The following is a 24494-nucleotide window of genomic DNA, read 5'->3' as shown; positions in this document are numbered from 1 at the left end:
ACCATCTAAGGCACACAAGCTCCTGACAGCATGGAATAAAACTGCTGGAGTTGCATCCTCGACTGCATCACCTGGAAACTTTTTTTTTTTTTCCTCCCCCACTCCTTTTCCTGCCAAGTCCAGCACAGAATAAAAGAAAAAAAGGAGCCTGCAGGTTTGGTGTCGGTTCCTCAGCTGCTCCTGTTGCTCAGTGAAAACTTACATTGACCATGGAAAGGCTAAATTGTCTTCTGCATACCGAGAAGGAAGCTCGTTTGGGGCCGACTCTGGACTGACAGCGAAAAGCAGGCATGTTCCAAAGGGGCTGGCGGTCCCTTGTTTTCTTGTGGATTTTCAAGACGCACGAGCTGATTTTTAAAGGTCATTTAGCAGAGCTGACCTGCTGCACTATTTCTTCTCCCTGTGTTTGGCATTTACAGCTTCCGACATGGTGCCAGGCCTCTTGTTAGTGGTGATGTATGAAACAAAACAAAGCACGTGCTCTTTCCATTAGCTAAAAATCACACACATCCCTCCCTCTTGCAATATATATTCCAATATAGCAGCTTATCAATGTTGTTATTTAACTGCAGCGTAGCTCCCTCTGTCACTTAAAACAACTATTCCAAAGTCCTCCAGCACGAAGGGCTGAGATGACCACCCAGAAGGGATAAAAAGCCATTGGGCTCATTAAGATGAGCTCACGGAAGAGTGGCAAAGGAGGAAAAAGAACTGGAAGATCAGCTTCAGAACGGCAATTCTTTTTCAAAGAGACCTTTCAAGTCTCACTTCCTCTGCAGAGAGGAAGTGAGAGGAGCTGGAGGTTCTCCGATACAAACAGCTTCCCCTCCACGACAATGATATAAAAGGATGGGTGTTTTTAAAAAGAAAAAAAAAGAAAAAAAGGAAAGCAGGCCAGCCCTGAGCACAGCGTGACCAAATTAGGAAGCAAACTCTACTGACAGCCTCCAAAATGGACATTGTCTGCGGCAGCCTCGTATTAGCTCAGGAAGTCTGATGACTGTGTCATCTGCTGAGATCTGTTTGTGTGCAAACAGAAAGGAGAAGCAAAACACCTCCTCGCGCTACACATGCCAGGTTAGGCCATCCCAGCGCTCTGGCCCCAAGGAGAGAGTCATCAGCTGCCCTGACACAATACTATTCAAAACCTCCACTGCTGACTCACGCCCCTCCAAAGATAACTGCCCTGGAAACGCTAAGGTACAGCAAGATGAGGTGTATGCAGGGAGTCGGGGGTTTTAAGTGCATTTTTTAACTGGTTAGCTGTGGCAGATGAAGCTGAGGTTAGAGATCGGTGATTACTACGACAGGAATGTGAGGGGGAGGGAAGAGAGAGGGAAGATGTAGCTTCTTGACTAAGGTCAGAACAATGTTTTTAATTTGGCTTGGGAACAGCCTTTTTCCATCTTCTCCAACCTCCGTTTCCACTGCAGCAGCAGCGAAATGATAACCCCGCTCTGATGCTCTGCAAATACAAGTAGCACCAGGCAGAGCTTTAACCTTAAACTGGGCCCTGCTGCCGTGGCGGGTACCTGCCACCTGTTGTGAGGACAGACAAGTGACAGAGGCTGAGTTACTTCACTGTTTAAAAATCAAACGCATCAAGCGGTCCGAGCGCTCCAGCCCATACAGAGGTTTAGGGTTTCTCCCCGAGTTAGAGCGATCGTGTTACATTACTCCCTCTCTTGTTCCCTGCGTGAAATGGAAGAACACCACTCCTCCCTTTCTCTTTCAAAGGGATCTAGGAGGAAAAGGCAAACCTTACAGCTCAGCCTGCAGTGCGTCTCAGCCTCTGCTCCACCTTCAGCACAACTACAGCCTTCAGGGTCCTTCCAGCCCCAGCAGCTTGGCTACGAGACCACTTTGGCGACTGCCACATTCAAGGTAGCCGAGGACCTTTCACACCCCGGCACCATCCATCCAGGCTGCTCTTATCCAACTCCTCGTGGAGTCCATCAGCTTATCTCCAAAGACACTGCCATCGTACTTCTGCACCGACCACCACGGCTTTGCAGCCGCTCTCAGCGGCTCCTCTGCCTAAATGGTTGCAGGCTGTGCCAAGGGAGAGAAGGTGAGACAAGACTGCCGAGGCTGAAGTTTCCATCTTCACATGGAGTTGTGTTCAGCTTATTACCCCTGGACCTTTTCTCGGCAAAGGACAAAGCTACAGAGGGAAGATAGCGCTGCTACCTCTTATGGACCTGACAGAGAGGTATTTGCTGGTCAGTAAACAGTGGGAGAATTGCCTTTTCACTGAATGGATATTGCTATATAAGGCAGAAAGCAAGCACAAGAGTAAGCTTTGTTGCTTGAATTTGCACTGACTTACATGGTCTATTTTTAAAGGGACTGGTTTGAATTCTTGCTTTCAGCAGCTTTTTTTTTTTTTTTTTTTTTACCCTCTAAGAGACAGATACCCCATTTAAACTGACCTCTCTCCTCAGGTTCATATCCAGGCTGGGCTTCACCCTCTCCTCCTCCATCAGACTTATTTATCAAGTGAAGCATTTCCACATACCACTGCATAAATAGACTTGACCTTGTAAAAGCAGCAGCACCTGAGCTCCCACTGATGGAGTCTCTCCACTCCACCCCAGCAATTAGCCCAGCCCAATCCTACCCTCTATCCAGGCGAGGTACTCTCAGAGCTCCTACAGCCCCTTCCCATGTGCCTGAGGAAGGGTGGCAGGTATACAGACAAGGCAAGGAGCGATTTTGGGCTGATCATTGTGTCTCCTCTGTAGAAAGGGGCATTTAGGAGCAAGCTACTGCTGGCACCACTCAATTCTTGTAACTGCTCCCGGCCCAGACCAAGCATACACCAAAAAGCAAGCTATGGGAGTTCCCCAGGGGGGACAACTCACTCCTGGTCCCCGGCTTTCCTAGATGGTGGGTATCACCATCCAGCTTCCAGGGAAGCAAGGAGAGCCCCTGGTGTGTGGCTCTCCCTCGTTCCCCTTGCAGCTCCCCCCAAAAGGTAACTTGCCCAGCATGAAGCTGGGGATGAGAAGATCTCCTGACTCTCAGCACTCCCCATGCAACTTTGACCCTACACGCCTCCATGGGATGGGCCACGTGGTTTAGCACATGCATATTCTTCCTACGTGGGACTGTACTTTTAAGGCTTTGCTGCACCAAGAGCACTCTCCTGTTATCTATCTTCCTTTAGGACTTGGCAATAAACTCTACCCGGGTGTTATCTACCGCCTACAATCACCTCAACCCCACCTTCGGCATTGGTCCCTCCCTCCTGCCCATCCCTTTGAGGAGAGATACGGAAATCACTGGCGCTCCTGCTGCAATACTGCCGGCGCTGCCGTCGATAGCATCGCCGCTCGCCCTGCCTGCAGCACAGAGCACCGCCGCTGCAAACGAGTTTCAATGTCCTTTTATGGAAGAAAAATGAAAATCGCCTGCCCAGCCACGGAGTGCCTCAGAGCTGAGCCGAGATGACAGACGGAAACTTGCCATTTGTTGTGGTTTTGGCAGCAAGAGAGTGGAGCGTGTTCCCATGCGCACCGCTCATTTAAAAAGGGGGCAGCGAAGGCACCGAGCTGGAGGAGAAAGCCGAGAGCTCTGGAGCAGGAGGTTTCAGGGATGCAGAGCTGAGGGGGAAGATGGCAGAGTCAGGAAAAGATGGCTTAGACTGTTCTGCCTGCCTGGAAAAGCAGGAGACAGGTCTACGGACAGAAGCGTACACAGGGCACAAGTGCTCCATTCCCAATGCCCCCCAGTAAGACAAGTAGCAAGGTCCCCCACACTGCATCTCCCTTTCCTCCTCAGCCCAACAAATTCTGCTAAGCGACATTCACAAAGACACAGGAGGACAGGAATTTAAAACTGGGAGTCGGGCCTTAAGGTCATTGTCACCAGAAAGACATTACAGGGGCCTGCCATAAGCGAGTGCCACCATCAGCTCTGCTCTCCACTAAAGCTGTGGGGCTAAGCTCTAAGTAACAATCAAATCCAAATAAATATGTTCAAGGAAAAGCATACAGAGAGCAGCAATAAGAATGCCTGAACAGAGAATGAGACGGGGCCATGGGACCTTCAAAATGTCTGTGCTGCTGTCAGGAAGCTGAATGAGACAGCAGCCTTCAACAGCTGGGAAAACATGTTGCAAAACAAGGAGAATTAAGTAATTCTCCATATGCACATCCTACTCTGAGGCATTTTAGACAAGCTCAATTTCTCCAACCAGATTTTTTTTTTTTTTTTTTTCCCCCCACATTGCACACACACCCTGCCAGTGACAAATCTTGATATAGTTTAAGCCTAAAAGCAGAGCGCATCGGGAGTCGGGCAGGGCAGCTCCGGGCAGCAACGGGCCAGTCTCTGGCACAGAAGTCACGGGCCCTGCAGTTGGATGACATCCTCGGAAGGCTATGTCATCCTGAACACATCCCCTGCTGCTGGGTACTTGAATACACAAACATTTCCCCTTGCACCCTATAAGACACTTGTAACCGGCTCATAGGTGGCTGGGTGGCCGGCTTACCTACCTCTTAATCGCAACCAGCTGCGTGCTCCATTGCCGCACCAGGTACAGAGATCACAGGCATTGCGGTATGCCCCTTCGCTCCTTCTGTAACTTTCAGTCTTGCTGATCATGCCACAATTTATTTCAGCCAGACCACTCATGTCCAAGTTGCTGCAAACGGTACAAGGCGACTTACGCTTATTAACATAGGTTGTGGCTGCAGTGTTAGCACCCTGCTAGGAAAAGCCATGTTCAGACACAGCTTTGCCAGGCAGAACTCCGTACAAGCTTAAACCTGTCTCGCTTCCGACAAGAAAATGAAGGTTAAAAGCAGCTGGGTGCATCTGTTCCTAGCCAGCACCTTGAAATCAATCCTGAGACATTCTAGCAGCTTACAAAGAATGTGTCTTAGTCCTGCAAATTAAAAGCACGCACAAGGATTGCTGTGGCCAGAGAGCCTAACCCGAAGACGAAAAGGCAGAGAGTGGAGATTTTATCCTTCTGACACAGGCACATCAATGCTCATTTTTCCCGTGTGACAGTTCAGGCTCCCAGCAGGAAAACCCCCTCCCTAAACACAGCCTCATTAACAGGGAGCACTAAGGAGCCCTGAAAAGGGGCCACCTGCCCAGTCCAAGGGCAACGCAACTTCGCATCCAGCCAGATGACAGCTCAGTACAATAAAGTAACAAAAATTTTAAGCTACGAGTTTTAAGGAAAAGTCTTGGAAATTCAAGTCCCTTGCAATGTGGCCTGGCTACAAAATGAGTGTGGAGGATTTTCGAGCTCTCCGGCACCAGAGGGACAGCGCTGCTCCGTGCATGCATTATTTCCATGGCAACGGCAGCTTTCACCTCCCCATCTCTGGCTGGCTGAAAGCCCTGCAGTGCTTTGTGCTGAGACTGCAAAGAGGGGAGACCATCTCCCCCCCACCCGCAACACGGCGCCGGGGATAGCAGCAAGCAGCCCGGGAACAAAAAGCCTTGTCTTCACCCAACAATGCGAGGTCTTGGGAGGAGGGAGGCAGAGCAGAAAGGATGGACTTCCTTTTCTGGTGGGAAACAGTATTTCCCCCGACGTGCAAAAGTGCACGCTCGCTTCCCAGTGCTGCACAAGTTGACAAGCAACATGTGCTTTTTCCCCAGTTTTACCAGAATCGCCAGCTTTGGTTTGCTGGGTCAGAGCGCAGGGAGGAGAAAGGCGCATCGTGAGAAATGAGGAATTCCAGCGCTGCTTCCACGCAGGGATCCTTGCGCAGAATAAGATGGAAGCTGACCAAGCGGGCTGGCAAACCCTCCTGCCACCGGGAAGCCTGGCTCCGTGCACAGTCGGTGACCTGTCATTGAGCAAAACCTCAAAACTCAAACAGGTCTGAGGAAAAGCTGCCTCTCCCCCAACACCAGCTCAGGCTGCGCACACACAGAGAACACATCTGTAGGGTGGTTTGGGCAACGTTTCTCCTTGGCTAATTAAGCTTTTCCTCCACCCTGCAGTTTGTGATGTTAAGATTCAAGCCCTGGCCACCTAACGAGGAGCCAAACTTCACGCCACACAGTTGGAGCCACAGTGGCCCTGGCAGATGGTGCAGGCTCATCTGCATGCTCTCCGTGCAGCCGTTCTGTCACAGAAGGTGACCAGCAGCTCTGCCTGTTGCTGAGGCTACAATTAGCCCATTTTTCTCCCTGCGAGGTGCAAATGACCGGGACTACAGGTGAGATGCATAAGCAGTAACCCAGGTATGCCCAGAGCTCTTCTTATCATTGAACCCAACATACATATATACGGCCAAAGTGAAGGCTTCCAGCTGGTTCCCATCACTTACTTTACAATACAGCCATAGCTCGCCCAAACATGAATCAACTTCTCTGCAAGTTTTAAAGGAAAGCCTGAGAGTATCAGCATGAACTCTCAAAGCAGGACTAAAGATCCAGGGGATGGAGCACAGAAATACAACAGGACCACCATCTGGTCCTCCTCTCCCCACCCTTGAAGGGCCTTGAGGTTTCAGGACAGCCACATTTTGACCTTTCCCTTTCCACACTTCCCCTCGCTTTAGGTTCAGCTGTGCGAGCGCAGTCCTTCCAACCAGAGAGGGACCGCTTCCAGGATCAGTCATCACCACCGCTGAGGCTGCCAGAGGCACTGCTAGCAAAGCCAATGCATCCTCTCCAACCTCTGCAGAGTTCCCCAGATTAGCCCTTTCCTCCCTAAGGGCAACAGTTTCCTGCAAGCAAGAGCATTAACTGAAATGCTTCATTCTGGAGAGAGACAAGATAGCGGGAATAGGAAGAACCACTGCAGCTGATGCTGCGAGACAACACCACATCCTGCTATCCGAATTCCTCACCCTCGACTTCAAATCCTAAAGTCGTTCAAGACTTCCAAGAGGAGCACAAAGCTACTCAGCAGATTTTCAGCTAATGAATCAACACAAGCTGTCCAGGAAACCAGAAATCCAGCCCACTGGAATGCTGCAGCCTGGGGTTGGGGGGGGAGGGGGGGGAGGCAGGCAGTACGAAAGGAAGGAAATGAAACAGCAAACCAGAAGGAAAGGAACATTTCAGCACTGACCCCTCTTACCACAGTTACTGTGCTGCATCACACACTTTAGGAAAAAAAAAAAAAATTTCAATTCATTTTGCACAGTGAAGCATTCCTGTTCTTCAAGCCTGAATTCTGTTCTGTGGTGCTGACATATGTACATTCTGAAAACAACTCATTTTTTTTTGCAAAACCCCCCCCCCAACATTAAAATATTTAAAAGTGAATCAAGACTGCCACCTAGTGACTAGCAAACCTCCTTGCTCATGGCACTTGGATGATCCATCAGAATCACATTTCTTTCCCAAATGCTAGAGGTGGATGTTCACAAGACGTATCTGAGATCAGATATCTAAACCAGAATTCTGCATCTTTCATAAGCAGCTTTCCCCTGCCGGTAGGTTCAATTTTCACTACAGAATGCAAAGTTCACTGCTGGCACTTCAATTTTTCCAGACAACGGAATTTTCCTTCCTATTACTTTCTCAATACAGGCAAATGGTGGTATCACATCAGTACAAGAACCCGAAGCTACAGCAGCTACAAGCATAAGGTTAATGCACCAAAGAGGAATTTCAGCAAGTAGCAGAAATCTCTGCTGGGGAAACAGGCAGTTCCCTGAATATTGCACGAGAATTCACTGTTGTGGCTAAAGTTACGCAAGACGCCTCGTAGTTTCAGTGCTAAACACTGATACTGTACCGGCCCGCTCACTGGCACCAGCTGTAAGCGGGGTTCCGCATACATTCAGGAGACTGGGAAACACATTTCTGTGCTTCTATTTTTCCCCAGAACAGATGGTGCAGAAACAGCAGCAGCAAGTTTTCCCCACTCCGTGCCCCCATTGGGCCTGATGATTCTCCTGTTATGGCTATTAGCAAACTTTGAGAGAAGCACAAAGATCTTCTGCCTGTTGAATGGGCACATTTCAGTGAGCTCTTCAAACAAGTTTTTTGTCACTTCCAACTGAATCTATATTCAGGTGACAGCATAAAAAAAGAATGCAGATGCTAATTCTCTGAAGGATAGCATGTAAAATCGTTTCAGCTCATTCTCCAGAAGTTTCATTAGGTAAAGGACTACAATTCAGTTTTATGCCTTTTAAACATCTAGCTCCCTGTTCACCTAAAAAAACATTTCTGTGCATGCAAGACAGCAACTTAAGGCACGCAGAAGTCTTTTTTTTTTTAGTCAACATCTTCCAAGGGAAGAAAGGAAGACTGTTGTCTTTATCAATAGCGCTCTGAAGCGTCTGTCCAGCCACACAATTTTACAGAACATCAGTAGGACCCAGCAAATCCTTTGACTGCTGCCCCATTAGATAGTCATTCACCTGCTACTAGGAAGTGTGAGTTGTCCTCCCAGCTCTCCTGCCCAACACTCCAGAAGAGACCAAATGGCAAGTATCCCCCAATTACCTTTCTGCAGCGGGGATTAGGGCAGCTGAACCGCTTCACATCGTTGTCCAATAGAGCTGGGAAGTTACAGAACGGACACCTGCAGCCCAAAATAAGATGCCATTAATGCAGAGTGCCAAACATATCTTTGCTGAGAATGGATTTAGTCAAATAGCTATGTGGTAGTTAATAAGGCTGCCAACCAAATGTCTGCCACCAGGATGTGCTGACTGCTGCCTTTTTGCTCATATTTCTTCGATCACTTCCCTGTTTGCAATCAAAATATTATATGCTCAGCACTGCTTTTGAGCATGTAATTTAGAGGATCAGCACAGAGCTGGCAAGCAAGTCTTGGGGGAGACAAGTCTATTGAATTTTAATCTGCCCCGAGCCAAAGGCAGACCAACCCGAATAAACACAGACCTGGGAAGGCCAAACCTGAATTTACAATACAGCTCTTTGAACGCTACCCATCTCGTATTCAGCATGTATTTAGGGTTTCAGGGAATAATTTTCTACAACAGTAAGTGTAGCCTGCATCCTCTGCTGGACACTTACCTGACAAGCTCATCTGCACAGGCAGCAGCCACCTCCTCCTCAGCTTTCCGCTCATAGTATTTACAGAGGATGTTCTCTGGAAGCACTTTCTCCAGCTCGCTGGTGGGGAATGAACACGTGCAGCTGCCTTCCATGCAGCTGAGCTCCGACTAGGGTTGGAAAGAGAGCGCTCAGATTCAGTATGATACCAGAAAAAGCAAGACTCAGTACCCAGAACAATTCCAAATAAGCCAGTGCACAGCCTTGCTTCGAGAGGATAGAGCTTAAGTCAGCAGATGGCTGCCAGAGAACAGGTTTGCTATGGAAAGAACAAGACTAGTTAATCAAACAGACGAGGCCTCAAACAAACACCGGGCATGAAGATGCTGTTGATAACTGGGATCACAGTTCGCTCACTGCAAATCTGCTGTGACCACACAGTTATTACCACATGGTCTCTGCCGAGACCCAGCACTCTGCTCACGAACAGCATGTGGCATTCTTGTCAATACAGTCATATGAAATACAACTGCCAGTTTGGATGTTTACATGAAATATAGATCCCAGAGTACAAAAGCATCCCACAGTTTGATCATCGTATCTCGAGGCAAAGGAGCATGCATGCCTCAGAGCAGGTTAATGACTTGTTTATAACTCACCTGAGTACCCAGATAATTGCTAGCTAAATTGGAGGCTAAGGTGGTTAGTAGTATCATAGAGGAACCAATCCCCAAATTAAGTTGGGATCACAGTGATATTACGAAGGACAAACACTCTTAGCTGGGAGGAGACTGGCCAAGTCAGAGATAAGACTGTGTTCTCTGTGCAGATGCCATTGGTTGATTAAGTAGAAAATAAAAGTGAGGAGTGTAAGGTGTTATTGTTACTATGAATGTTGTAGAAAGTTTTCCTAATAATGCAAGTTGCTAAGCGTAGAGCACAAAAGATGGAGGTTAGCAAAACTGAAGTCCCATGCAGCAAAGATCCCACTGTGAAGCTGTTGGATTTGGATTTCAGGACACAATTCCATTCAAATATTTCCTGGAAAATGCAGTTACATCTGATTTAAGCAACTACACTACGCAAACAGCAATGTCATCTCGCAATAGCAGTTTACCCATTTTCCCCTCGGGAAATTTCCCAGTCGGGAAAGTTTCCCAGTTAGGAAATTCTTACCTTCCCAGAGCCAAAGACTGCCTCCTCAGCGTATTTGATCAGGCACTCCTTGCAGAACAAGTGACCATCCGCACACTGAGTTAGCTCTTCAAACGCAAACTCCCCATAACAGCAGCAGCACTCTATCATCTGACCATCCTGCAGCCATAAACAGAAGTGTTACCATCACCATCATCAAAACATCAACAGTTTTAGCAACATACAGACACATACAACAGCAAGGCATGAACAAATGTCAGCATTAATTCTAAAAATGAGCAACAGATATACACTATTCCATTAGATATCCTATTTGGTGGTCAAAACTCACTAAACACAACCAGAAACTCAGTTTTAAGTAACTTAATATCTACATGTCCTGCTTGACAGCTTCCATAAAGCTACAGAACATAGGGCATTTTAATAATTCTCAGCTCACAGACAGAGAAGCACCTTGGGTTTGGGAAGCTGCAGTCGCAGTGAAGCAGCAGAGTACATGCCACTCATAAGGAACATTCACCCCTCGGCCTGGAGAGACCTCCTCACTGCAGGGGTGGAGAAGCTTGCCATTGTTGAAGAGTAAGTATGGCCACTTCTTCAGAGTTCCAACATCTTCTCACAAGTTTGAAGAGAAATGGGCATTGAGAATGAAGAGGTAACCCACAGCTGAACTGATCTCTAACCTTTCTCTCTTTGTTTAAGGGGAAAGACCCGATTTTCAGGTTTTTAGAGTCCCTTCTGCAAATGAGGAAGGCCTTTGCACTGGCAGAGCTCCAGCAGCAGCAAATCTGTTTCAAACAGCCATAATGGTGGTAGCAAGAGCAAACCTGGTCCTATTCTATTGCAATGTTTGTTCTGGCCAGTAAAGATACAAGCAGCAGCTGACTGAATTACTAGAGATCGTTACGTGCATCAATACTGTCTTGCTAGACTCAGCTCTCGTCTACCTTTTCTAAAAGCCAGCCAACACGCGCTATGCAGGTTTTGCTAGCTCAGCAAAAGCAGCACAGTGCAAACGCAGCTTCAGAAAAGCTCCATTCCAGAAGCCAAAAGGGTCTGTGAAGTAGTAAGTACAAAACAGTGCCTACGCGTAAGCTGAACTCGAGGAACTGCATTATAGATACTGACCTTCTGATACTGCTCCTCATTCATCTGCAGAGCAAGGAGAAAGTCTGCATGCTGCAAGAGAGACATGTGCAGCTGTATTAACAGAATAGATAAAGCCATTTTCCAGCCTCTGTGCTCTTTCACATTACCTCAAGGCTTACAAACCGCCATAAAAGGCACACTGTGCTTACACCATCACTCAGCCCATCCTTCCAATCCATTAAGCTATTTATGATTCAGCTAAAACAGATGGGGGAAGCAAAGGCAGCAAGAACAAAGAATTGAATTCTGTATTATGGAGGGCTGCTGGTTCAGGTTTCCATGGGCAGAGATGATCTCACCCACTGGGCCCCTCCAGAGAAAGCCCCAAGGAACATTAGCTTTGCGTTTAAAAGGAGACACTATCCATCTGCCTGAGAGACAACAGTCTTCAGGAAGTTACTTTAGAAAGGACTGTAGGTGCAGAGCTGCGAATTCAGTCCTCCCTCGGACTATGAGGGGAAGACAACACGCCAGCGGGTGTTGTGCGGTTCTGCTTTGGAACACATGGTCCTCCGCACAGGACAAGACGTTCTGGAGACACAGGACTGCCAACTTGTGGAAGGCTGAGGGGACAGACTGCCTTGGGGCTGGTCATCATTAGCCACCAACACTGAGCTGCAACTACAAGCCCTAAAGCAGCAGAGAAGCCTGCTAATAATTAGAGGAAAGAATTAATTAGTAGAGCTTTTAACTACTTTGTAGGGGGAAAAAAAAAAAAAAAGGTCCAGAACAGTGTTGCATCATGGACTATACATCGACATTAGCAGATATAGGGAAGGTTTTCAGCAGCAAAAGTAGCAGCTATATATTTAAGTCAATATGAAACTCTGTGCTTTTTTTTTTTTTTCTTCCCAAGTAACTTATTTTTGGAGGAGTTATACATGTTAACAGGTAGTAAAGGGGCAAAGGTAGTCAGTTATTTGACATTTTGTTCAGTCTTTGAATTTCTTTAAGAGGCAGATTTCCACGTTTAGGACCAAGACCTCTACAGTAGTTCAACAGTCATTTGCACCACGAGACCAAAGCAGCTCCTACCACTCACCTCTGCCATCTCTTTAACTTTCTGCTCGTAGAATTCCTGCTCCAGTAGCACCGGAGGGAGAAGAGAGTGCTTGTCATAGGACCTCCAGTGCCGTCTCTTATTCTCCAGGAAGAACATGCGCTTCTCGATTTTCACATCCCCTACAGCAGAGTTAAAGGCACACTGAAATGGGATGGAGCAGCCAGAACAAAGCTTAAATCCTTTCACACACCACCAGCTGCATAACTTCAGCATCTCAAACAGCGCTGTACCAAGTAGAGGCATTAATGAAGAATATCTCCAAAATCGATACCGGACAGCAACAGAAACATAGCCGTTTTAGGACCACATCCCTTTTCGAGAACAGCATTTTTTGCTGCAAGCCAGTTCTGCTCACAATAACGATGCAGAGAGCACAATACATACAGCTTGGTATTTACCTTGCTCAAATTTGAAGTCTATGTATGAATACTGATTCATTTCTTTCCTCCTTTTTCGTTTCCCACTGGTTTCATGAGACAGCTCCTGCCATTTTTTGATAGCATCTGAAAAGGCCTAGAAAACAACATACACACTTAAATCCTGCCTCTTCCTGGAAGAAAGAAGCAGCACATTCTTCAAATCTAAGCACACTATAAACACGTATATAAGACTGGTCCAGAACCAGAAATCCAAACACCCCATATAGAGACCCTCTTCCCTTCGCTCACCTTGTTGCTTTACGTACTCATAAAGTAATCATTTCATAAAAACCAAAAATAGTTGAACACACTTCACAACACCTCAGCTATTAACTCTAATACAGCTGGTGTCCACTCTGATGCAGAGCTGCTTTGGCTTTTTTTTTTTTTGTTGTTGGGCATGGGTTTTTTATTAAAAAAAAAAAAACCAAAGCAGCTCAAATACTCAGTGCTCATGAAAGCAAGTGAAAAGACAAGGAGTTTTTGTTTTAGTTAAGTCCTGGAATAGTAGAGAAAGAAGCTCAAGCAAGAGGAGCGTATCAGAGGAATAGATCCAAATTAAAAGCTTGAAGCCACATTTACATTCAGTTTGTTGATACCTAAAGCAAGTGTCTCTGCAGCTCCATTACAGTGAAACTTTTTTTTTTTTTTTTTAAACGAGGAATATAGGACTCATTCCACAAGTCATAATAAGAAGAAACAGGACAGTGAGACTTGGGCTATTTTCAATTACATGCAGTCAGTTAACTAATAGCAGCAGTTAAATGTTTTGAGATTTAGCTAAATGTCTAGGCTTTATTGGCAATTATACCGCACTTCAGCGGCGACGTACAGGAACACTTCTCAGTTTAATGCATCACCTACCATCAACTAGCGAGCGTTTCCCCAGTTCTCCTATTAGAGAAAAGTAAAAACTTCCTGCAGCATTCTGTCTGGCCAGTAAGTTTTGCCAGTTTCTACTAAATGGATTAATACTTCTAAAAGGAAAGGAAGATTATAAAAAGAACACACATAACCACACACTAGCAGATGGTACAGTAAGGCAAAACACATCGCACTGCTCTCCACAGACACAGGAGAGAACCCCAGGAAAGAAAACAGACTTGAACCAGAGAACCTTTCGCGTGATTGCATAGTGTCCCTTGAGTTCATGTAGTGCCCACTTAATGTCTTGGCTGCTCAGCATTTTGAAGTCTGCCATAAGGAGGTCAGCTGCCTGAATAAAGCACCGCTGATCAAGTGGGGCAAGTTTGGAAAAGTCGAAGTAGTCCACTTTAGGCACCTAAGGAGAAAATACAAAGAGATATAAAAAGGTTGCTACAAATACACACAAGAACACCCCGAACTGCTCTTTCAGCGTTCAGGACCTTCTGCAAGACCACCCAAAAGTCAGGTTATGCATCACCCAGTTGTGAGCACATATCTAACCATCAGCTCAGCGTGCAGCACGGGTGCGAAGCGTACCGGTGTATGCACTCCTGTGGGTAACCTGCCCTGAGCTGCACCACGCCGCAGCTCTGCTCCTCGCAGGACCCACGCCACAGAGTTCAAAGCCACTGCGTGTGGCTGCACAAGACAGTGGGAAGAGGACACATTTAGGTTACTATAAAGGGTGAACAACATTATTGGCTTGAGGTTGAGAGATGCTTCCAAGAGTAGAAAGAGGTACTCGACATGTCTCTCTCAGGCCACACACAGCGACTTCAACATACCCAAAGCAGCTCCGAGAAATTCTTTTTGTCAAATGGACTTACCCACCCCCCCAAAAAAAAAAATATCAAGAAGCTGTAGGGAGATTTGCAGTTTGGAGGCTGAAAGGCAATGCCTAAAGGCCACACAAGAGAGACCGGAGGACCAAGTCTACTTCATGTGACAGAACAATCGAGGAATTCTTGTCCCAGTTATCAAAACTAACACTTCAGACGGGGTAGGTGACAGGCAGGCAGGGCGGAGGGTCTCACTGAAGGCAGAAGAGCGGACATGGTGCAGCTACGCAACAACACAACAGCAAGTCACCTCGCAAGCAACTAACTATTGCTATTTAACACCATCTTAAATGCAGGCAGAGGCCTGGGTACGGCTCAACCAGGCACTCTAAAAATATGCACTAACAGAACCAGACGTCCCAAGATCCGCTCAGGAACAGACCGGATGGCAGGCATGCTGTAGATAGGGATATTTTCACTTGCCTTTGTCTCATCTTGGCTGGCAAGCAGGCTGCTGCTGGGATTTAAAACCACTCTGCCTTTCTTCTTTGGGTAATCTGGATTTTCCAGAAGAAAGTTACAAAGTCTGAAAAGATAAATATAGTTACTTCAGGGTTTGGGAGCTCAGGTTCATTCCTCGCTTGTCCAATTTTTAGTTACCTATAATTACGAGGCTGGGCAGGCAAGTGACAACCTGCCCTGTAAGAACCAAGAAAGATCTCAAACTAGAGCAAACTGAAAGTAAATGACCGAGAATTCAGTAAAGAATGATCACCTGTATGACTGCAGAAGGAAAAGCAAATAGATCTGTCTTTCAACAGTTACATTTACACAAGAGAAGCTTGTATGGGTGAACTACTAACCAACCCACCTCTGTCCGTGCCAGAGGTGAATAATCAGGCTTAGTTCCCGCTCACACCCATGGGTAAAACCCCTTTGAGCAGGTGTGGAATCCTGCACGATCAGAGTCACAGTGTATTAACTTTCTGCTACTCTGGAATTAACATTATGAAGACTATACAAGAAAGAACAGTCACAGCATTAATCGAAACCTAGCTGCCATCTACTGCAGCTAATACAAATGCAGCTATGGAAAAAGCAGCATAAAGATCCCTACAAGACCTGTGAAAGGTTGCCGTCTTCGTCAATGGAAGACTACAAATTCAAGTTTGAATTAAAGCCTCCAGTCTCGATCTACTTTCACATTAGAGCAGGACCAGAGACAGAAACATGTTTAAACCGTTTTTACACATTTTTTTAATGTACTCCAAATACAGGTTTCATTGTAATAAAGCTCGAAATCCCACCAGCATTGTTCAATTCACACTAGAAGCTGGTCTAGTGAGAACAGCACTTAGAAAAAAAAAAAATCATTAAAAATTGCTTAAAAAATGCATACTAGCCTGTAAACGCAGCATACCTGGGGTCCTATCAAAAACAATCATAACTTTGTCAGGAAAACTTAGTTTAACGGAGTATTTCAGCTTAGAAAAGACTCTAGCAAGCAGTTTCAGTATACTCCATCTCTGGAGATCCGCAAATACCTCGGAAGCCTTTTTGAAGGGGAAGCTTGCTGTGGGCTGTTTGAATTAAACTTTCACAGCTCATTCTGAGCCATCACTAACCAGCTGTGCTAGCTGGGTCAAGTAAACATATGCTGTTCCTCAGTTTCCCCAGCTGTAGAATAACATCCTTCTGAAAGCAGCTATAGGACAAGCAATTAACATTTGTAAAACTTCTTGAATGAGAAGGTGCTAGGTTGCAGCAGAGACATAATTGCAGCTAATTTACATTCCTTGATGTCAGAAATCAGTTCCTAATTAAGAAATCTGAACTGGCTTGAAGCATTAACCCACTATCAAGGCCCGATTACTTTAGCCCTGCTTTCACATTCAAAGCAGAGGCATTTCTTTTTGTTTAATCAGGTATTGACATATTGAGCCAGAAGCTTTTGACTGAGTGTGAATGCCTCTGCACACAAAAGCTGAATAGATGATACCCTGCTAAGAGGAGCTCCCACATCTTATCTTTCACATCAGTTGAAAAGTTTTAAGACCATCATTTCGGAAAACAACAAAATATCTTGGCACTGAGCATTTAATAGCTTCCAGCCCCCCCCCCCCCCCCGCCTCCCCCCGGGTCCTTTTTGTAAAAGATAACTGTTTTAATCCATCAAAACAGAAACTTCAAGGAGCTCAAATCACTGCAGCTCAAACACGAGGCTTTCAGCTGTGGCACAGTCAGAATACATTTGAACTATTCTGCGTGTTGCCATTTTCAATGCGCAGGATTTTCAGAGATGTTAACTTTCCCTGTCTGACAATTAGTTAAGTGGGTCCCAGCGCGCAACACACACACACTTGCAGCACTGTTCATTAATATCTGCACCACAGGACACAGAGCCAGTTAAAAGCCTCATCCCTGCCCAAACCCAGCCACCCTTATTTATTATTTTTCAAGCCTGATTCAGCTTGACATACCATGGAGATCAAAGAGAGCCTGCCAGCGAGGCTGACCAGTGCTTTGACCCATTTGTTCTCATACAAAAGACGCAGTGACAACTCAAAAGATAGGTTGGTTAAAGGAATAAAAATATAGAGAAGAAATCTTTATCATCCAGTAAGTGGGTAACGCACCGCTGAGCAGACACTGTAGATGGCCTACAGGGAAGCCTGTAAGCACCTTTTCATCTCACTGGGTCTGTGGCACACAAAAGGAGAGAAGAGATTTCGGGAGCAAAAAGGGAAGGAACACATTAAGACTGATAGAAGCCAGTAGTGGGATTTAATTCTATCAGGCTTCGCTAAATCCCCGCAGGACACAATAACGAGTTTTTTCACACAATCTGTGAGAGGCTCCTGCAGCCAGATGCCCAACTTCAACGGCCCAATCGCCCCAAGGTATGGCCCTACCAGTCTTCTTTCTACACTCTCAGTGCAAGCCTTCGTGCCGGGCTGCACCAAGTACACGGCACAGGCACTTGAAAGCTTCTCTCGTGCTGACCACACCACCCCTGCAGGGAAAGTATTTTGGAAAGATAAGAAAGAAGTTGCAGCCTGATGAATTTCTAACTAAGAAGCCCTACTTTGGAGACATGACAGACAAAGGCAGCAGAATAAGAAATCCATGCCCGATGGATGGGATCATCCTTAGTTCCTTGCCAGTTAACTTATTTATGGTCCAGTAACTAATTCTAAGCTTCACGTACTTGAATACTGCTTAATTAGTGCCCTAGTTAACTGGAAAGGGCATTGGATTCATACAAGATAGAGTGAATACTCTGGCAACCAACACCTATTCTTCATTCCTGTACCCCATAATAACTAGTTTCAATGTGATTGAGATAGCAGTGACAGCTGCAGAGAGAGGGGCCACCTGCCATCAGACACGAGTCACAAGCGATTTACTTCAAACCACTCTGCCCTCTGTGTCGCTGGTGCCAGCACACACAACCCTTCGCTCTTCAGCTGTGCAAGCTTTACCCAAAAAGGGCAGGGAGATGATGCAACTTATCGATAAGGTTAATGACTTTTTTTAAGCTTTTGATTCTAACATGACTCCCAGAGATATCAAGCATGATGAACACTAAGGTATCCTTGAGCTGCTAACACAACTGGGAAAGCAACAGTCCTCACGCTGATTTTCCATTCCTTGGCCTCACACTTCTGCTCAGTTTGACCAAAAATCAGTCCATCAACAGATATCTAGAATCAGTCCTACCAGCCTTAAATGTGTTTGCTCTGATCCATCTGCAAAAACTGATGTGAGAAAACAAACAGCACCACTGCTACTGGATTAAATACAGGGGATAAAAGCCAACATCACAACATTAAATAAGGGAGTCCAAAACAGTATCAGCTTTACTTGGAAAAAGCCAAAAGCCAGTGAAATGAAGAGGCAGGAAACTATTTTCTCCAACTTAAAACTCACCAACCCACCTTCGTACTATGTTTTATAGAAGTCATCAACATCTTAATCCTGACACTCACCCTTCTTAAGAATCCTAGTAATAGTTAAGAGGAAATTATATGCGGTATCTTTAAATAAGCAAATGATCTTAAAAGCAGAGAAGCTATAGCACAGCGTCAGAATTAGAGAGGATTTAAGAAAAGCTTTAAGAAAGAAAAAAAAATTCTCTGCTCTTTGGCACTATCAACACAGTGCTGACTCTCAGCCTCGATATGTTCTAGAACAGCATCATTAGCAGGTGGGGAAGTGGAAACGTGACTGCAGCCAGACTGTTGTACGATATACCCTGGCTCTTAGCTCTATACTTACACATTTAAGTCATAGCAGTTCTTGATGCTGATTAGCTCTTCAATATATTCCTTCTTCACATCTGGGAATCTTGCTTCCTACAGTAGGAAAAGCTAAAGGTTACGTAGGTATTAGAGGAGCTGTGTAGCACAACCTAGCAACAGCACCAAAGACAAGAGATTTATAGGTAATTATCTAGCACGCTCCTGAGACAAGGGCCAAAATGGATTTCAAGAGACCATTTATATCCATCCAACCAGAATACTGCAAGCTGCTGGCTCTCCTTTGCTCCACAGGATGATTGCTTACAGCTCTTTCTCACAAGAGTATGGGTAGTGATACGAATGGCCACGAGCAGCTGGCCTAACAAGTGATTCAGTCTGTCTGGAAAGAGGAGAGGCACGTAGGTATGATCTACAACACAAGCAAAGCTAATATTTACCTTCAGACAGAAGATTAAGGAGTTCCAGATTGTATGCTGAAATACAACATTCCAAAGCAAAAGGAAAAAAAACAATACATATACTCACCCAAAGCACCCAGACACCAATGAGATCAGAATAGACAACAAACCTTTACTGGCATTTCTGTGAAAGCTCTCCCAGCATTAGCCACGTAGCAAAGAGCACCCTTTGCCGCTCTCCCTCCTTGGGTTTCTGTACAGTTATTGCAAGCGATTGCACCATACGATATTTCGCTTTGCAAGACTGAACTGGTCAGGGTTGTCAAGCAATCCTGACAATGCAAGAGCTTCTACTTGTCCATCTCAAAGCACATCACTGATCAACAAGGTCTTACTTGGGAAAAAAATGAATTTTGTTGGACTCCTACTTAAAGAATGTTTTCCTCAACCCCAGTTTTCCCAAAGAGAATCAGATACGGGATGTGGAGGGAAGACTTGGAGGGGATGGGGTGGTGGTGGTGTAAGACACAAATGCAGTAAAATACACTTCTTTGCAAAAAGTCCACCATAAGGCATGAAGAGAGACCCTTCCTCCCTTGCAAGCAACGGGAGGAGTGTCTAATGTTTTCCCTTCCAGTGCACACATGAAGCATCACCACATTTCTTTTTTGGTTTGGTTTCTTTTTGTGTTGTTTGTTTGGTTATTTATTGGTGTGGGGTTTTTTTTGGTTGGTTGGGTTTTTTTTTTTTTTTAAATATGCACCACATTGCCCAAGCTGCTGAATATATCAAAGGTTAAGGAGCACTCTTCTTGGTGGTTCAGTTCTTGTAGCTAGTGCCCCTCATGCGAAGCTTCAGGCGCAGAGTCAGAGAGGAGTGTGTGGAGTTAATATACACGAGTCTTCATGCTGCTTATCCAGTAATCCCTCAGTGCTGCTGTTTGGAAATCCACACTGCAAGGGCAACCATTACCCCTGACCACTATGGTGGCCTTAACATGGCCACAGACCAAACTACTCCAGGAGCGCCAGGTGAAAGCAGCCATGTGTCTCTAAGCCTTCTCTACCTCAGCCTCCAGCCCTTTGCTGGTGTTTAGTGTCTCAGTTTTGCTGGTTTAGCTCTACATCCATTCCTAAACCAGCTCTACAGAGTTGGGTTAGGAATCAGCCAGACAAGAGCAAACCAGCAGAACCGATATGCAGTAGCCTTTAAGGGAACAGACCCATGTTATTTCACCTCACTGCAACCTCAAGACCTGCAATCAGCTCTGCTAAATCTCTCTGGCCAAGAGCTCATCCCCAAGCAAATAGTGCCCTCAAGATCTGCATCCTCTCACCACTTCTGCCATAGCGCTGGTCTTTCGAACCAAAGTTTCCCAAGACAGTTCACTGCGTGCTCCTCACCTGGTGCACAGCTGAGTCTCAGCCAAAATTAAGAGGATTTGCAACTGAAGTAAAGAGGACTGTGCTCTGAGCATGTGAAACACTACACACCTCGAAAAACCTGTCTGAAAATAAGATGCACGCTGAAGTCAAACAAGCCCTGGGAATACTCACTGTCTCTCTGATGAGCAGCGCAGTGAGGTCTTGGTCCTGCCCAGCAGCTCCTTGTTCTGGAACATTACTAGAGCCGAGTTCATGAGAGCCCTGCGCAGGGAACGCTGGACCCGGCTGTTCATTGTCTATCACTGCCTGTTGACCCGTTTCTTCTGGTGGATGCGCTGGCTGTGGCGAAGCGGGACCTGGAATCCCATCCTGCTGTGGTTCAGGTCGGGGGAAGGCTGGCCCAGGAGCCTCCTCTCCATATGCCCTCAAAGATCCTGGGTCTGCTTCAGGCTGCCCTTGCTGAGGAGCACAACCATTTACTACAGCATGCGGTTCGCCTTCCAACGGCTGGAAGTACTGGTGATCCAGCTGGCTGTTCTCGTGGATCTCCTGGTCTGTGATAGTTGCAGCAGCTGCTCCTCTGAGGTTTTGCTCTGGCTTCAAGTCCTCTCCTTGCCATCCATGGGCTTCCACCTTTTCTTCTTGTTGAGGTGGAAGGTCTGCATTCTCCAGACTAACGGTATCTCTGGTAACAACAGGCTGTGGACTCGTCTTTATGGCTGGAAGCAAACTCGGGCCAGGCTCCTGGTTACTTGTAAGTTCAAACTTGGGGCCATTAAGCTCAGATGGTCCAGGCTGCTGCAAGGCAAAGCTCATATTCTCATCCTTGCTTGGGCCAGCACTGCCCTCCACCATGTGATTATACCGGTCTCCCTGGCACAGCAGAGCCGAGTTCTCATCTTGCAGATATATGCTCCTCAAGGGCCCAACAGCACTTTTAGATCCTCCTTCTCCCACAGTGTTTGCACCCTGCCATTGAGCAGCAGGTCTGATGACATTGGGACGCAGAAGCTGCTGATGCTTTGGGGTCTAAAAAGAAGACAGACGAGAGTAAGTAGGAGTTCTTGTCTGCATGTCAGAATCTTTGCCCCAGATGATCTTATGCATCTAATCAAATTTCTGATAGGGAACAGATGAAAAGTCTGTTTAGCAAGGTGCTTAATAACGCATAAAACTGCAACCCACATACCTTTGTTTCACTGAACTCCATCCTCTGTCTGACCCCAGGTTCTACGAGAACATTTGGCAGAACTAGGGGTGCACAGGACTTTCAGACTGGAACAACTTCCTGAGCTCACCCCAGCCCCCACTTCCCTCCCAGTAAAACAGTCTGGAAAGGAGGAACTGGCTGATGGCTTATTTGCATTCTCACCAATTTACTTAAACAGGAGCAAGAAACAAAGCTCAAAAGTGTTACTCTCTGGCCTTGTTCTTGCCCCTGGCAGGCTAGGACACAGTTTGAAGATTCTCTGCAACTGTTTTCAACTACGAAAGGGTCAGTTTCGCAACCCATTTTCTCAATGCCTCTGGTTAGTTTAACAGAAAAGTGGAATATATTCTTAATATAATTTAGATATTAAATTAGACACTTAATCAGAGTAAGCTAAAGCCTTTGGCCCTCCTGTGTGTCAGTGGAAAGAGACTTATCAGGTGGACTTGCTTTGTAAATCTACAAAAATGTAAGTGCCTGCAACAGGCCAACAAGAACCCAAACAGCACAGAGGGATATAAAGCATACAAGGCACATTTGGAAAACTTGCCTTCTAAGGAACATCAAGACATCTTACAAAGCATTCCACCTTTCAGGATATAGACAGATAACTTTACGGAAGCTACAGCTTTCATTAAGTAGAACTTTAAAGACAATGCAGTTTAACAGTCTAGTTCTCCCCCCCTGTGCCCAAAATATGATTAAACACTTAAAGCCAGCAAAATGCTGTCATTTCAACATTTGTTTCAGACATCCCAAGTAAACTACCGTAACTGGACAGGACTCTCAAAGGAATGCATCAGATATTTGCACAAGAGTTGGCTATAAAGGCCATGAATAAAGCAGGGCAAGTACAAGAATGAAAAAATACCTCTGCCAAGATGACTACATCATCGTCATCTTCCTCACGCTGCTGCTCCGCTTGTGTTTCCAGCAACAAAGGTAACTCTTCATCCGAGGAATCTGATATTGTGATAAGACCTTCGTCCCTGCGGTTTATCCGGTCTGTAGTAAAGTAAGTAAACGTAGCTATTTGCTGAAGGTAAATCACTGAAATTACAGGGCACAAGCACCAAAACATCTGAAAAAATCAATCTTCACATTTGCATTTCAGCAACAGGGAAGAAGCCCTCAAAGGTCACTGGTTGCTCTGCAAGTTACTGTGACGGCCACTCCTGCCTCCCTCAGTCCCCCGAGCAAAACACCTGCACAAACTACAGCTCAAGAGACCACAATGGCACAGGCATGAAACAGGCACTCATTGGGATAGAAGAATCCCCGCCTCAGTGTCAAACTTCAGCATGAGTCCAGCTGCTGCAAAAATTATTCTGAACAAGCCACATACAGAGTAATTCCTAATATTTGCAGAGAAGTCCTGAATGCTCATTATCTCAGGGATGTTACTTTTTTTTTTTATTAATGTGCAGTGCATTCTAGCAGAGAGATAAGGCTCCCTCTGCATGCATCCTCTTCCAAAAGAGCATGACTGCAGGAATACCTTATGGGAGTCTGAAACAGGGCCCGACTGTGGGTGCAGAAGACATCCTGCTATTAGATGACAACCTTGTCCCTCAAGGCTTCTCAAGAGTGGAATATAGATGCTGCTGAGCTGGAACTCAGGAGAGACACTCCAGCCAAAACCAGAGGGTTTCTGTACTGCAGAAACAGTATATAACCATGCTTCCCTACCATTTGACACAATGCTTGGCTTATGCTTTAGCATAAGTATTCATTATACTCATTTATCACTTTTCAGGCATACACAGAAAGCATCACTTTGAATTCCACTCTTGAAGGAACGGGTGCCAATGCATACAGCGCCATGAGGATATGAATGCAAAGCCGGCTTCTCTCCGATGAGGTCCTCAGAAGGGTGGAACACCATAAGCCCCTCAGATCTGCTGAAATACCTCTACATGGTGTTCCCACGAAGTTCGCAATCTGCCTTAAGGCAGTAGAACATGAGAAAGACAAGAGCCAAATATTTTGCATGTCAGCATAAAATGAGAGAATTTTCTGTAGGTGGCTGTGAAGTAAATGTAACTGAGCAGCAGATGACACGGCAAAACAGACCACGAGCGGGTTCCCATTAACAGCACTCTTGCAAGTTTAGTATCTATGAAACCTGCTGCTTGTAAGCACAGTTTTACAACAAGAGTTTTGGAAATACGCACAAATCGGTACTCACCTTTTCCTCTGTGACTACGGAAGCTGTTCAAGTTAGTAACTTCTTCATTTCCACCTCTCTCTGCCATTTTAAACAGCTGTACCCGAAAGTGTCAATGCCCAGGCATGGCAGTCAGGCTCGCATGAGGAACTAGAAGACAAAATAAAAACAGGAGGTAGTAAGGCAACTCAGCAGCACCCTAATCAGGCTTTCCCAAGACTAAGCCACAAGATCATTTTGGGGTTCTCCTGGCTCTCCCAGCACAGCCTCTCCACGAGGATACTTTTCTGTACCGCCTTCACGGCACCTAAAAGCAGACTTGTTTCTGTTGTCTTCCGTTCCAACAGTTAAGACGGCCGACTGAAGAGTGCAACCAGGCCCGAGAAGCCTCTCTGGAGAAGACAAAGATGATCATAGCTGTGCAATCACAGAAAGTGAAGGGAGAGATGCAACTCTGTCCAGCCAGGACTCAAAACATCCCCATATGTGGATCTTCCCCTGTTTCCAAGAAGTCAAAAACCTGATGCATCAACTCACACAGCGGTGTTTCTGCCACCACCTACTGGTGAGAGGAGCAAAACCCACTTGCCTGAGCTGCCACAGGGCAACACGGTGTAAGGCTGCA

At 46.0% G+C, this 24494-nt stretch overlaps 1 protein-coding gene across 1 annotated transcript in view; it reads right to left on the bottom strand.

Annotated features, from left to right (window-relative positions):
* The window catches only part of RNF216 (ring finger protein 216), a gene marked incomplete at its 5' end in the record, with an annotated part of 66144 nt that extends 42187 nt beyond the window's left edge, over positions 1 to 23957 (bottom strand). The window contains 12 exons of the mRNA XM_082490529.1: positions 8440 to 8518; positions 8977 to 9125; positions 10132 to 10269; positions 11239 to 11289; positions 12302 to 12441; positions 12721 to 12835; positions 13859 to 14023; positions 14931 to 15033; positions 18726 to 18802; positions 20664 to 21521; positions 22574 to 22707; positions 23891 to 23957. Coding sequence (XP_082346655.1) covers positions 8440 to 8518; positions 8977 to 9125; positions 10132 to 10269; positions 11239 to 11289; positions 12302 to 12441; positions 12721 to 12835; positions 13859 to 14023; positions 14931 to 15033; positions 18726 to 18802; positions 20664 to 21521; positions 22574 to 22707; positions 23891 to 23957 — 2076 coding nt within the window. The remainder of the gene's footprint in view (positions 1 to 8439; positions 8519 to 8976; positions 9126 to 10131; positions 10270 to 11238; positions 11290 to 12301; positions 12442 to 12720; positions 12836 to 13858; positions 14024 to 14930; positions 15034 to 18725; positions 18803 to 20663; positions 21522 to 22573; positions 22708 to 23890) is intronic.
* Positions 23958 to 24494: the final 537 nt, after the last annotated feature.

Source organism: Vanellus vanellus (assembly GCF_965231255.1).
Source record: "Vanellus vanellus genome assembly, chromosome: 14".
Lineage (NCBI taxonomy): Eukaryota > Metazoa > Chordata > Aves > Charadriiformes > Charadriidae > Vanellus > Vanellus vanellus.
The sequence above is the reverse complement of the archived record's forward strand: the minus strand, read 5'-3'. Positions and strand labels throughout refer to the sequence as shown.